The sequence below is a fragment of the Tinamus guttatus genome, unplaced genomic scaffold, assembly GCF_059628265.1.
Source record: "Tinamus guttatus ecotype Peru unplaced genomic scaffold, ASM5962826v1 Tinamus_guttatus_pri_ptg000164l, whole genome shotgun sequence".
Lineage (NCBI taxonomy): Eukaryota > Metazoa > Chordata > Aves > Tinamiformes > Tinamidae > Tinamus > Tinamus guttatus.
Genome location: NW_028288698.1, coordinates 79,236 through 92,801, shown reverse-complemented (window position 1 = coordinate 92,801; position 13,566 = coordinate 79,236). Strand labels below are relative to the sequence as shown.

Here is a 13,566-nt window from a genome sequence, read left to right as displayed (position 1 = left end):
CAAGAGAGGGAAGTTACAGCTCAGGCACTATGGTGCACTGGAGTGATTTCAAGAGACTGCTGTCCAAAACACAATCCAAATAGACGTTCTGTGGGCATGATTTCTGAACCTATATATCACATAGTCTTAATAAGGATAAAATGTTGAAACATGAATCTGTTTTCTATGATAAACAGCGTATGCTGGACCATGTGACAGTAGTAATTCCAAGACATGTTTGGTGGTCATGGCTGCAGCCACTCATCTGGGAACACCAGATGGGTTTCCCTGTTACAATCCTTAGATAGCTAATCTGTAGATAGCTAATATAGTAACATACCTGTAATATATTTAAAATAACCTTTGCCATTTACTACTTTTGCAATAAGTAGCTCAAAATTTGAATGTAGTTAATAGATTTCTTCTCCTGTTTCATCTTGCTTATTTTATGCTTTTGGCAGCACTTTGCACTCAGTCATCTATAACTGCTGCTCCTTTGAGTCTGTCCTAAAGGAGCAAAGGAGAACAAAGAAAAATAATTGTGGAAAACCAGAATTATTATAAATTACAAAAAATAGCAAAATAATTACTGAGAACTTGCAAAATTCAAGTCCCCCAGTTTTCTGCTCATTACTGAGATACAGAATATTTTGCATTGCGTACTTTTAAAAAGTAAAAAAAAAAAAAAACACAGTGTTTTGGTGACAGTCTAACTCAAAGCCCTTTGACAGAACAAGTTCTCTCATCTCCTAAAGCATATGTATATTTAGCATAATTATTACATTCCCTTCCTGTGGATCATTTGAAGATGTTTACATCTTTTAGATGCCTGTGTTGTTGTAGGCAACTTTTGTGAATAAGTTTGGATTTGGGTTTCGTAAAGCTTTATTTCTTCCATTTTAAGCAGTGGATGGGGAGAAGAGATTATATTTTTGCATATATGGAAACTACAGCTAAAGGAAATTAATGTTTTGCTATTATTTATCAGACTTTGAGGTTAAAGTAAGTGGCAAAGATCCAAATATTTACTTTAGAACTTAGTCCAGCCCAAATCTTTGAAGAGGTCCAGAAAAAGTCACTTACATTTTTAATTTCCAGTTAAAGTGAGGAAATACCTGTTAAAAGAATATTGTTTTGATAATATGTCCAGATATTATCTCCAGGTAAAGCACCAGTTACTGAAAATCTTGTGACTGAATCTAATCACTAGGCTGATTTCTATGAAAATAATTTTAGATAAAAGTATCTAGACTTCTGATTATTCTCACACTAAAACAAAAAGCTTGGGCATTTGAAGATGAATAGATAAAGTCCCATGATTTTAACACAGACAAGTTTTTTGTGTACTGGCTTTGAGCTAGCAGTATTGTCTTTTGACAAACTTTCTACTCTTCTGGGAATTTCAGATTAGGGTAATTGTACTTTTTTTTATGCACCTGTGAAGGATAGTGAACTTCTCAGACTGTACACCTTCAGGCTTCTCAATATTAGCTTAGTAGAAAACATGGTTTAGCTCTTGGTGCTTGTTAAGGAATATTAATGATTATCTTTGCAAAATGAGAAAGGGAACTTCTTTATGCATTGCATAGCATTCCAAGAGGCAAGTATTTTGTTTGTCTTTTCTTTTTCTTTCCCCAGCAAGCCTACAGAGAAGTCTAAACATAGTTAATCCCCACAGGGACGCAGTGGAAAGTTCAGTTTTACACTGCTGGAGTACTTTCTGGTTAAAAAAAATAGCCCTAAGGCAGAGCAATTTCCTTTTCTCTTTCTCCCCTTCTGCTATGAAACAAATGTCCGTCAGAAGTAGATGAGGACCATAGTTAACACAGCAAAACTTGCAGAAGCAATGATAGTAGAGATGCCAGGGAAACTATTTGTTGCTATTTGCTTTGGTTGTTGGATTTTTTGACTCCAAGAACATGATAAGTGCTACTAAATAAAACTCTGTTAGCTAGGAGCCAAATCCTGGTTTGACCTGTGTGCTCATGCAGCTCCTAGGGCTCCTGCAAGCAAAGCGAGAGCACTCAGCTGGTCTTTTGCCAGTACAGCAGCAGGAGGACATCTGAGGAGAGGACTGTGCTGGGAATGCTCTGTTTTTGTTTTCTTTCTCCTCATCGTACAGATTAGATCTGCTTTTAAGGTGGAACACATTCAGAAATGTGTTTCTGTGCATTAATGTTTTCCTGTTTCGGCAAGTCAGTTCATACCTGCAGCTAATATTTGGCAACCTGGGTGGAATTTTCCACAAAGGAGCAAAGAGCGCCAGTCCCATTATTTTTAGCACAACACATGTTCTTAAATCACTACAGCAACTTTCAAAACTTTTACCTTAAAAGAGCAAAAATACCTTATAGGTATTATTGTTGGGAACAACTTGTACTAGGGCAGTGTTTCTCTAGCACCCAACTTAACACTTTATTCAGCAGCTTGGAGATTTGGAGGTTTGAAATAGGGATTCTAGGCAGAGTGGTCACTGCCATAAACCCAGGCCCAGTCTGCCACATTCAGATAAAGAATATTTGAAATTTATCTTACAGAAAATTGACAAATATCAGCTGTTAGAATATTGCCAAAATCAGATTCAGGTTACTAGGAGCAGCGACCAGATTTCAGTCCCTTTTCTTTAGCTCTTCAGTTTTATTTCTCAAAATTAAAATTTTTCAGTATATAAACCATGGCCTTTGTCCTGCCCTTTCATGCGGTTCATGCCCATGGGGTTAATCCCCACCGTCTCTGGCTGGCAGTGAAGGGATTCCTGCTGCTTTCCAGAGCTTTCCCTCTGGTTTCAGCCTTCTGACCAGCTTCCTTCAGGCTGTGCCTGCCCAGACCCCCTGCCCCACTGCTAAACTGACTCTCTTGCTCATCTCCTATTTCTACCGCTTTTCCTGAATCCAACCTTCCTGTATTGCAATAGTGGGAGCACTGGTTTTGCAACCTACAGTGGTGTAATTTAACAATTTGGCATAGGTGATTGGGATTAGCTATCTTCAAACTTCTTGAATTTTATCTTTCCAAAGTGCTAGATGAATAGTGTTTTGGGTGGGCCAAGCTGCTAACGGGTATTTCTTAAGATGTGAACTAAGCAACGTGGGTCTCTATTTCCTGCATCAAGCTTCTTACTGCTGTTTGTTAGGAGATGCAATGATTTAAAGAGAGCAAAGAAATGTCAAGATATGTCTAGTCAAGAGCATATTTTACAAGCAAAGTTAGAGAAAACTTAGTACAGGGATGTGTGTGTTCAGTTGTATTTTTTATGTTGTGTCTGCTGCTGGAGAATTTCTAAATGGTAGAATTTAAGAGACCCTCTTCATGAAGGGAAAGATTTTTTTTTATGTAAAACAAATCCCTTGTAAATGGAACCCTGAATTAATAGATTTGTATTAGTTACCTCACATATTATGTTTATTGAAGAAAATCTGGATATTTAAAGAAAAACTGTTTCTTCAGGTTGTAAGAAGAAAACTATTAATAGGCCATAAATTGTACTCACATTTCAGTATCTCACCAAAAAAGCTGGCAGCAGGTCTGCAAGTTTGTATCTTGCCACAGAAATTAGAACTTGTTGTTAAAATCTTCCAGGGCAGTGCTTGCGCTGGCATTGTTTTTTTGTTACTGTGACTTTCTATTTTTTATTATTGTTTTATTTTATCAGTTGTTCCTCTTCCCTTTTCCATCATGTTCCTTTTACAATAAGTCTGTGGATCGTCGAAGGAAAATCTGAAAGTACGGTGAGGTGAGGGGATCTGTCTTCAGTATTACCCATGTAAATATGGAGGAGGCAGAAACAGAGTACAACAGTCATGAGTTCAAGCTAACTTCATATTCCTTTTGGCCAAGCAGCATGTACACAGCAGGTTGGCCATAGCAGGTGGGGCAGATCATACTAGAACAGGTTTTAAAACTGCCTTTCCATCTATACTATTAGGCCATATCCAAAATGGACAAATTAACTCCTTTAAGCTTGTAATCGGCCTTGAGCTATGTCTGGGAATCCAATACCCCCAACCTTGAAGAAAAACAGATCAGAATTTCACAAACAGGTCTCAGTGGTGTATTTTGCGTCAGAGGTGGACTGATAAAGCATATAATATTCTTCAAAGTGTGCATCAATTTGAAAAAAATGCCAAGTCAGCACAAATGTGCCTTTGTAAATTTTCTTTTCACTGGCACTCAAGAAATCAAGTTTGGTCAGCACAGAAATTTATAAAAGTTGCAATTGTATGCCCAAATACTTGCAAAAAATGCACATGTAATTATTTGCTGTATTCTTTTAGGGCATAGAATTTGTGCATTGCATTTGGTCTAGTTAGTGGCCCTTAACAAAGAGGACCTGAGTACTGAACACTTAGATAATATACTTGCATTAAAAATTAGAAATAAAGAAAAAAGTAAGAGAAACATTTTACACTAAATACCTACTCTAAAAAAGTAATTGATTCATTGTATTTTATAGCAGTAGAGAACATTAAGTTGATTCAAATACCCTGAACAAACTTTTTTTTTCTCAGCCCTTGCAAGTACAGTTAGACTTTTAGTCTAAAGTCAATAAATGGCTTGATGGAAGTAACTCTAACATTAGGGCAAGTAACTAAAATATTAAATGACTCTTTCAGGCTACTTAATTCTTCATATACAGGAAGGAAATGACAGCAGCTTTATTTTTGCTATGTTCCTGGCCCATAGGGATGACTCTAGATGTTCACAGAATTGAGGAAAAATGAGGATAAAGAAATGAGAGCACATAAAATTCAAAAAGCAGGGATTATATCCACTATAGCCCAGAAATGTCAGCAAACATAAGCCCTGACTTTAAGTCCTGAAGCTTTCAGCCAAGAGAAACACAGTGTGTGTGGTTATAATACTTGAACATTCATTGCTTTTTATCTCTTCTAAAAAACAGAGAAGAATGAAGAAGAAGAACAGGAAGCCAAAAGAGAAATAAAACGTAAACTCAGTAGAAAGGTGATGATTTTTTTTTCTATTGTATGTTTGTGTACATAATGGAACATCAGTATTATTTTTTATAAGATTCTGAAATTCGGTGTATATACATTACTGCAGATCTCCACCAGTCAAATTTCAAAGGCAGTACCAGCCAAAGTCGCCTTGGGGGAAACTCCTTTATGCTCCGTTTCCCATACTTTGGAAAAATGTAGGGGTGTCTGGCTGAGCTTCCTATTTGTCTGTGTGACAGGCCAGTTACCTCCGTGAGCATGAGCACTTCTATCATATATGTTCAGGGGAAGCCACATATGTAGATCCAGTCTTCCTTAGAACACCACATTTCTCAGCAAGAGAGAGGGCAGAAAAGCAGTGTGGACCTAAGAAATTCCTTCACCATTCTCCTTTCCACAAGTCATTCAGCTTGACTGCTCCCATTGGGATTGCATGTTTCATTCTCCTTAAAAACAAAGCAGTGGATATGCAGTTCTGACTTTTGGAGGCAGTTCTGGGAGAGGATGGGTGAAGTTTTCATAAGTCCTCCTAGTCTATCCTTTTCTTTAAAGTTACATTGGCAGCATTTTGTTTGCTTAGTGTGATTGTCCTTAGTTAATTAAAAGTGTAGGCTGCTTAAGTGACTGAAACAATATAGTTGGGCATCCTAATGATTAAAATAGACTCCTGGTTATTCCCCCCAAATCTGCTTTTTAGTTAGACATACCCCTACAAATCCTGATTGTTTTGTGTATTGTAGTTGAACTCAGCAGACTAATTGTTAATGAAAATGGTCCTGTTGTCTATCGGGGTAAACAGTGTGAGAACTGCAAAGTCACAATTAATATTCCAGGGATAACTGTCAAGATTCTTTGTGACCTGTCTGACAAAGACTATTTTTATAATTGAAAAAATTAGGTTGTGCTGCTTCCCCATTCCTATGCTCCACTCCCAGGTTGGTGCCTTTTTTTAGACACCTGAAAGTGACCTTATTTAGAAACACCATTAAAGTTCTCTTGAGATTATATCATTTCCTCCACTTTTATTTTATTTTGTCTTATAAACTTACTATCTTTTGCCTCCCATTTACAGCTTAGCCTGAGGCCTACAGTGGCTGAACTTCAAGCAAGAAGAATCCTACGCTTTAATGAATATGTGGAGGTAACGGATTCGCCAGATTATGACCGGCGTGCAGACAAGCCTTGGGCCAGGTTAACTCCCGCAGACAAGGCAAGGATCAGATGTAGATTACAAGAAAATTCTTAACACCTTTCATTTTCAGGAGTTTCCTCTGCTTTGACTTCTGTTGATGTTGGCATCATGAATGACACCTGCTGGAGGCAGGGAGATTGTCATGTTGCAGTACTTTTCTTGCCTGCAGCTAAGAGAAGGCCCTCATGTCTTTTTGAGTGTATTTGTCAGCACCACTGTGGCAGTTCAGACCAGTATTTCTTGCATTTTTAAAGCCTTGTGAAGCCAGTTGCACACCATTAGGAAAGCACAGAGGCAGTACTTGAAATTCAGGCATGGTTTTTGCAGGCAGAAGCCTACATCTATATCACTATAATTTACAACTCATTCAAGTGAAAAAGGTAGGAGCTGTTCCTTCCTCCTAAGAATTCTCGGCCACAACCATCAGTCTTGGGGTTCCCTGTATGTGTGTAGTCCTTCTTGGGAAGTTTGCCCCAAACATACTGCAATTAAAATAGTAGTTCCTCTGCCTATGTACAGAGAATGAAACAAAAATGTCTCTGTTATCACTGCATTTCAGTTGTAGGAGATGCTGAGCACCCTCTAGTCTTCATGTAGTCACTGGGAGGTCAGTGCACCCAGCACCTCAGCCTTTGGCTTAGGTTGATCTTTCCAGAAACCAGTGCCAACTGTGCTGGAACAAGCAGAGAAGTTGCCTATTGAGTTTAAGGGTGGCAGTTTTAAATCTCAGATTGTTTTGTAATGATCAGGTGGCCCAGGTTGGTTCTGATGTCCATGCTTGTTCATCTCAGAAGAAAGATAAAGGACTCAGGTGGTCTGGAAACTATATTGTCTTTTTTATTTTTTCCCAAGGATTTTTTTTTCTCTAGTTCTAATGGAAGCAGAAGACTGTACTGTAACATTATTATGGAGTTGGAGCTCTGATGTCTTTGCTGCTGATACACTGTTCAAAAACAACTCCCTCTTCCCTAGTTATTACAGCAGCCTTGTGCAAGAGTGCTATTGCAGCTAAACAAAACCATACCCTGCTTAAAATGAAGTTTCTGATTTATGAGGCCTCAGTCTGGTGATCCTGTTATTTTATCACGCTGCCTACTGCTGTGCATTGAAAGGAATGCACACTAGATGAGATTTCCTTAGGGATTAATGAAATTATACTGTTTTTATTTAAAATGATGAAAGAAGAAAGGGAGTGAGAAAGAATAAACTAACATTTCATTTAACAGTGAAGGTAGCAAGGCATATATGATAGAAACCAAAAGCTATTCTACTATATTACAACTTCTTCAGAAATCACATGAACTACCTGATGAAGTGAATCGATTGTCAGTCTTGCAACATGAGCAACAAGGACTAACATTTACAAAGTTCACTGAATTTCTGCTGTTCTTCAGTATCTGTCAGTTGAAAACACAAGCTTGAAATGTCCAAATATTTCATGTCATTTTATATAAAAGTGAGCAAATGAAATTACTAATTCCCACTTGAAAAATGATATTCATCTTGCATTTCTAAAGTTCTATCTCCAGTCGGGAGACAGAAGGATCCTGCTGTTTGTACAATTGCTAGGCAAGAATTGTGACTCGCTGGCCTCTCTGAGGCTGTGCGTGGAGACAATCCCCTTGCAGATGCAAACTGAACAGGTGACTGTCAAGGTAACAGAATCCCTTTCCCTGTTTCATCTGTAGCAAGTGCCATATTGCAGTGCGGCCCGTAAGTTTTGGGTTTTGTTGTTGTTGTTGTCATCCGTTGTGTATGATCAGAACTGTGTGAGAGCTGTAAACTACGCAGAGGGTGACTGCAGGGGGTCTGCAAAGCTCTTCTCAAGCTCTTTCCTTCCTTAAATATTCATATTCTTTATGGTTGTGTGTGTATCACTCTTGTTTATTAGGCAGCAATACGGAAAGAACTGAATGAATTTAAAAGCACAGAAATGGAAGTACATGAGGAAAGCCGGCAGTTTACCAGGTGGGTGATCCTTTTTTTATTTTTGTTTTGGCATAAGTCAGAGTGTGACAGCTACACTCCGCCTTCCTGTATGTCCTCCGAAGTTGTGTTGTGATTCCTTGAATGGATTCCTACCTTGAATCCCCCGAATCCTTGAATCCTACCACTGATTCTGTCAGGATTCCCAGTATTGCTGGTGTGATCCCTGAAACTGGCTACTTGATATGATAGTGAAGTGAATCACTTGCTAAATGGAAAAAAGATCGTTCTTGAAATCTAAAAAGATAATCTTTTCAATGAACTTGGCATTTCTCCCTGCATTGCTAAATTGCCAATAAATACAAGCAATTATATTAGAGGGTCCTAGAGGAATTTCAATCTGAGTAAAATTGGGCTCCCTTTGTTTCCTCCCCACCCTTTTTTTCACTGACTGTGTTGTGGATAGATGTAAGTAGATGTGCATAGATGTAAGTAAAGAAATACTATAAAAAAATTAAGGGTGTAATTAGATGCAACTGTTTTAAGTCATCCACAATCTTGAAAAAAAATGAGAGATTCTGTTTTCTCATGGTCCTCTCATTAAAAGTTACACAGTTCACCACTGTATTTGGACTGACATAAGAAAAGTCTGATTTTATTTTAAGGGAATAACAGAGAAAACTCTGTAGCCAGAGGATGAGGAAGATTTTAAATTTAAGAGGTAATACAAAATGAAAGGCACTTACATTGGCAGCTGACATTTTGTGACAAAATGAGATAATAAGGAAGCTGCGTCTCAAACAAAAATAGCTTATAACATATAATATTAGGTTAGATTATTACATAATAAACAATATAATAGGCTCTATTATTATAATCAGTTTTACAGTACCTTTAAATCGTTCAAATTTGATATTAAACTTCAGAAAGAAAAGGCACTGTTTTTCGTCATTCATGATTTACAATAATGACTATTAGTTGAAATGTTCCTAGTAAATGAGATTTATTTGTTCTTTTATTTCATAACAGAATCCAAGAAACTGAGTTTCTAAAAATAAATAAATAAATAAAAGTTTGGGAAGAGGATATTAGTAGATGCTAATAAAATGCTTCTAATGAAAATCCTATATATAGTCAAAAACATTGCTTTTTTACACAAATTAAAAAAAAAAGTCTTTTGCAATATACTGTACCCTCACTAAGCAGACCAGCTGCCTGCTTGTGAATACGAGCTTTTGCTTACACCTCCTTTGTTTACCTACCTGAAAAATGGACTCTGTGTTGTACCGTACACGTATGTGTCACTTATTTTCTTTCCTCATCTCTGGAACTATTACGAGAAAATACGTCAATCAAAACCTTACAGAATCCCAAGTCAGGTGCATCATTACCAGTGCTGTTTTAAAGTTGCTGCATTTTTAACTCGGTTATGAATGCACGTACTTTTAAAGACATATAAACAGAGATTTAGAAGGCTGGTGGTAGATGATGACCTGATACTTGTGTTCTCCTTCCTCTTTTGCTTGGATTCACTATAATATAAGTTAGGATTTCAGTGGCTCTAGGTGCTGACCGTATCCTCAAAAAGGTTGGTGACACCCTTTGGAGAAATCTCTCTCTTTCTATTGATCCAATAGAGAGTCTGGAATGATGTGTGTTTATGTGTGTTAAGTTCTTTAAAACTTTTCTACTTTTCTTTTAAATACCTGAAAATAATTTTATGAGCCTCATTTTGCAGAAAGATTGGAAACTAGAAAGCTAAGTTTCATGGCTCAGTGAAGTTTTGCTGATTCCCATGTAGTGGAGTAAACACAATGTAGCTAAATCTGTAAATAAAAAACAGACCAGACTAGAGGGGAACGTCTAGTGCACCAGGCCCACCACAGCTTGGCAGTTAACCTCTTTCCCCCGCCAAAACAGGGTGACCACCACTGTGAGCTCCAGCACCAACCACTCAACCTGCCTGTTGGCTGCTGCTGTTCCTGTGGTGCCCGGGCTGTTTCGGAGAGTGCTGGGTGACCCAAGCAAACTGTGCCAGGGATCTGCTGTGGTACAGGGGGCTGGACAGGCACATTCCTGTGCCTGAGCTGCACCACAGCCCTGGCTGGTTTACGAGTAGTGCGGGACAGGCAGAGAGCGGTACCAGGGCTGACTGCCTTCCCACTTGCACCAAGAAAATCAGGCCACAAAAGTAAACAGCTGTGAGAGCAGATTCAGGGATGGTGTCATTACTATCTGAAATAATATATAACTTCATTTTTAAATGATTTATCATTTCAGGTTTCATCGTCCATAATTTTTGGCTACATCCCATATTTCATGCAACAATTTTCTTTGGGGAAATCATTGCTTCCTGAAGACCAGAGATTGCACTGGAACTTGACTGAATGTGAGTGTGTGTTGGAGCTTACCCTGAGGTTAACAAAGGATGTGGTCCTCATCTTTATCTGTGAACAAAAGATATGACCAGGAGATGAAACCCTATTAACTAAGAAATATCCCAATGCTAGGAAAGCCCATGGTCCTGTGGCTAGCCCACAAAGACAAATCCATGGTCTCTTTCATTGGAGCTGGACAAGTCAGGAAGAGCTGAAGACAATCGTTTGGGAGCCCAAGAGCCTGTTGCCAGGATCTCAGCGGACTTTATAGGATTGTGACTGAGGGTGACTGAGCAGAGGGACAGTGAAGAGGACTGAGAGAGTGTGGGATGAGAGACATCAACTGCCAGTCAGCAGAGAAAAATGGAACGGAGGGAACTGTTACTGATATTCTTGGCCAGTGGGAGGAATTATTTAAAAAAAAATCTGAGAGTATGAGCAGCTGTGCATGTGTGTTTTTAGTGGCTGCTGCCTGTCTTTGCAAGATAGGAAGCCACGAGTCCTCATATCATCAGTACTTTAGTGATGAGCTGTAATTTTCTCTGGTGCCAGTAAACCCCGTTGCCAGAAAGTCCTAGTATAACTCAGATGTCTTTTTTTTTTTTTAATTCTGACAAGCATGCTTCAGGAAAATACATTGAACATTCATACAGAGCAAGTAATTTTCTTTTTTTTTTTTTTTTTGATGTTAGCATACTTTGGCTTCTCAGAAATACACAAATAGGATTTGAAGAATAAAAGACGACACTATGAATGCAGTAGAAGGCTAGAAGGATTCATGTTTAGGAATACTCCTTTCTGTCACTTGCTGTTCTTCTAACCCATGGCAGGCATTAGTGACAACTTTGACACCATTCTAGTTTGAATCCAAACTCAAATTGAAGTCGTGCAGAAATGTCCTTACTAGCTGGTTGGAGCAGTGATTAATAACGTGACTTTTCAAGATTATGAGCTGTATTAGATGAGTCTCTTGGACTGCTTTTAGAGAGAACTCAGAGATGAATCAATGTCTTCAACAAATGGTTTTGTAAAATTAACGGAAAATCTTTAGAGTGTCTGCAGCCTGTTTTTGTTGTGTCTGAAGAATGCTTATTAGAATCATATTTTTTTTATACTATATTGAAATTGTATATGTGAATACAGTACTATTAAAATTAAGTGATATGGAGTGTGAAAGGCAATACATGCTTTTTCTAAGTCGGCCCAAAGGCCTATTAAAAAGCCTGTGGCATTGTTTACACTAAGAAATTCTGTCTTATATTAGCACTTATTTATCCTTTGAATTAATGTACACAACATATTTGGGGACCTGGAAATCACATATGCATACATTTAATGCAGTATTACAATATATATGCTATTTATCCTTTCTAATGTATGTACATATTACAATTTATTTTTGTCTTTTATGTGCCCTGTTTAGTTTTAATTATGTAAGTTTTTTTCAGGCAATAAAAGTCTGTAGATGTGATTTTTACCTCAGAACCTGCAATAGATTCTTGTCTTTCGTTGTTAAAATTGAATATTGATCTTTCAGATGTCAGTCTAAAGGCAAGAAGGCAATTTAGTGGCTAAAATCAGATTCTTTCACTTTGCTGATATATACAGCAGGTTTGCATAAATTTTGTCAATTATTTTAGTAAAGAGCACTTCAAGTAACAGGAGAGTACTTTCCAAACAACTGTCATTCTGTTTATTTTTAAGTTGGTTGACAAACGCTTTTTTAAGAAGATAGGTTTATATTACTATTACAATCATTTACATTCTAGTAAAAGTTCAATGATGTGAAGACCCAAAAATATCAGCAACCAAATAAAAACCATCTACATGCTTGTAGCAAAGAAAAAGAGCTAGCATCTTCCTTCTTTTAATGGAATCAATAAGAGATATTAAGATTGCATTTGCAGAAAACAATTTAGGTTCTATAATGCCATCATTTTATAAATATAGAAACACCATTTCTCCATCAAGGAAGCAGGGAAAGTGTATACTTTGGCACTAAATGATACAGAAGTGGTTAGGCCATTAAGAGTTGAGATTTGTCAGCAATTCTAGTAAAATGCTAATTTTTATTTTTAGGATTTGAAGAGAAAACTTAACACTAAATAGTTCTCCTGCTTAAACTTTTACTATTTTTGGTTGCCAAATTTAGAAATGTTTGTTCAAAATCCTATAAAGGTCAACTAGGTGGACTCTGAAATATAAAGTGCAGTGTTTCACTTTAAAGGAAACAAATGGAACAAATGATAGAGCTCAGAGTTGCCTCTTTCAAACATCCAAAAGAAGCCAAGATGCTACCTGTGGAAAAGTAGCCATTGCAACGGCAGAAAAATAATAGCTTTGATAAAGAAGTTAGTTGACGTGCCAGTATATGTAAGGGTTACACAAGTGAACTGAACTTGAGAGACTCTTAGAATAAGTTATTGGGTTAACTTTACAAGAAAACTTTCCTTTGTACTGGGCCTGCAACATGAACAGCAGGGAATGTGCCAGCTCCCCATATAGGAATTAAAACACAAAGACAAGAATTCAGCTTGGGACTTGGACTCCCTCAGGCAGCACTTTGCCATAAGAGATGAGGAAGTGTTGCCTTTATATTGGGACTAAATAAAAAGATAGTTATTTGCAGAATTAGAACTATAAACTATCCACCATATCCATGCACACACCTAGAACTGTATATACCGTTTTTATATTGTAAATATCAATTGGCAAAAGAACAACAGCTGTACAGTGCTATCCATGCAATAAAAAGGTAATGAGATTTTTGTATGTCACTACATTTAATGAAACAAGTTTTTGTTTACCTTACTGAGCTGCCTGAAATCAGGTTTCTGATGTATTTCTTGGTCTTTTGTATTGATTACTGCAAATATCTTTTAAGTTGCTATTCGTGCCAATTGGAGAGAACATGTTGTATACCCTACCCTCTAGGATACTGCATACCTGTCAGCAGGAAAAATTGAAAGTGCTGGGAAAGTCCTGACTAAGCAATCCTTGAGGGAGAAAAAAAAAAGTTGTAAAATGGAGGAAAAAAATAATACTTTCCATGCAACACCTAATGGTCCATCTGGGAAAAAAAAATCAACATGCTAATCTTTATCAGATTGGACAATTCATTAATTCATTTAAAACT

The 13,566-nt window shown here is 37.5% G+C and overlaps 1 protein-coding gene across 3 annotated transcripts in view; it reads left to right on the top strand.

Moving 5' to 3' along the window:
* Window positions 1-11,804, top strand: part of PHACTR2 (phosphatase and actin regulator 2) — a 111,125-nt gene extending 99,321 nt beyond the window's left edge. For all 3 annotated transcript variants that reach the window (XM_088522779.1, XM_088522780.1, XM_088522778.1), the window contains 4 exons: window positions 4,880-4,941; window positions 6,007-6,144; window positions 8,018-8,094; window positions 10,333-11,804. In XM_088522779.1, the coding sequence (XP_088378905.1) occupies window positions 4,880-4,941; window positions 6,007-6,144; window positions 8,018-8,094; window positions 10,333-10,348 (293 nt within the window). In that variant the 3' untranslated portion in view covers window positions 10,349-11,804. The remainder of the gene's footprint in view (window positions 1-4,879; window positions 4,942-6,006; window positions 6,145-8,017; window positions 8,095-10,332) is intronic.
* The last annotated feature ends 1,762 nt before the right edge of the window (window positions 11,805-13,566 follow it).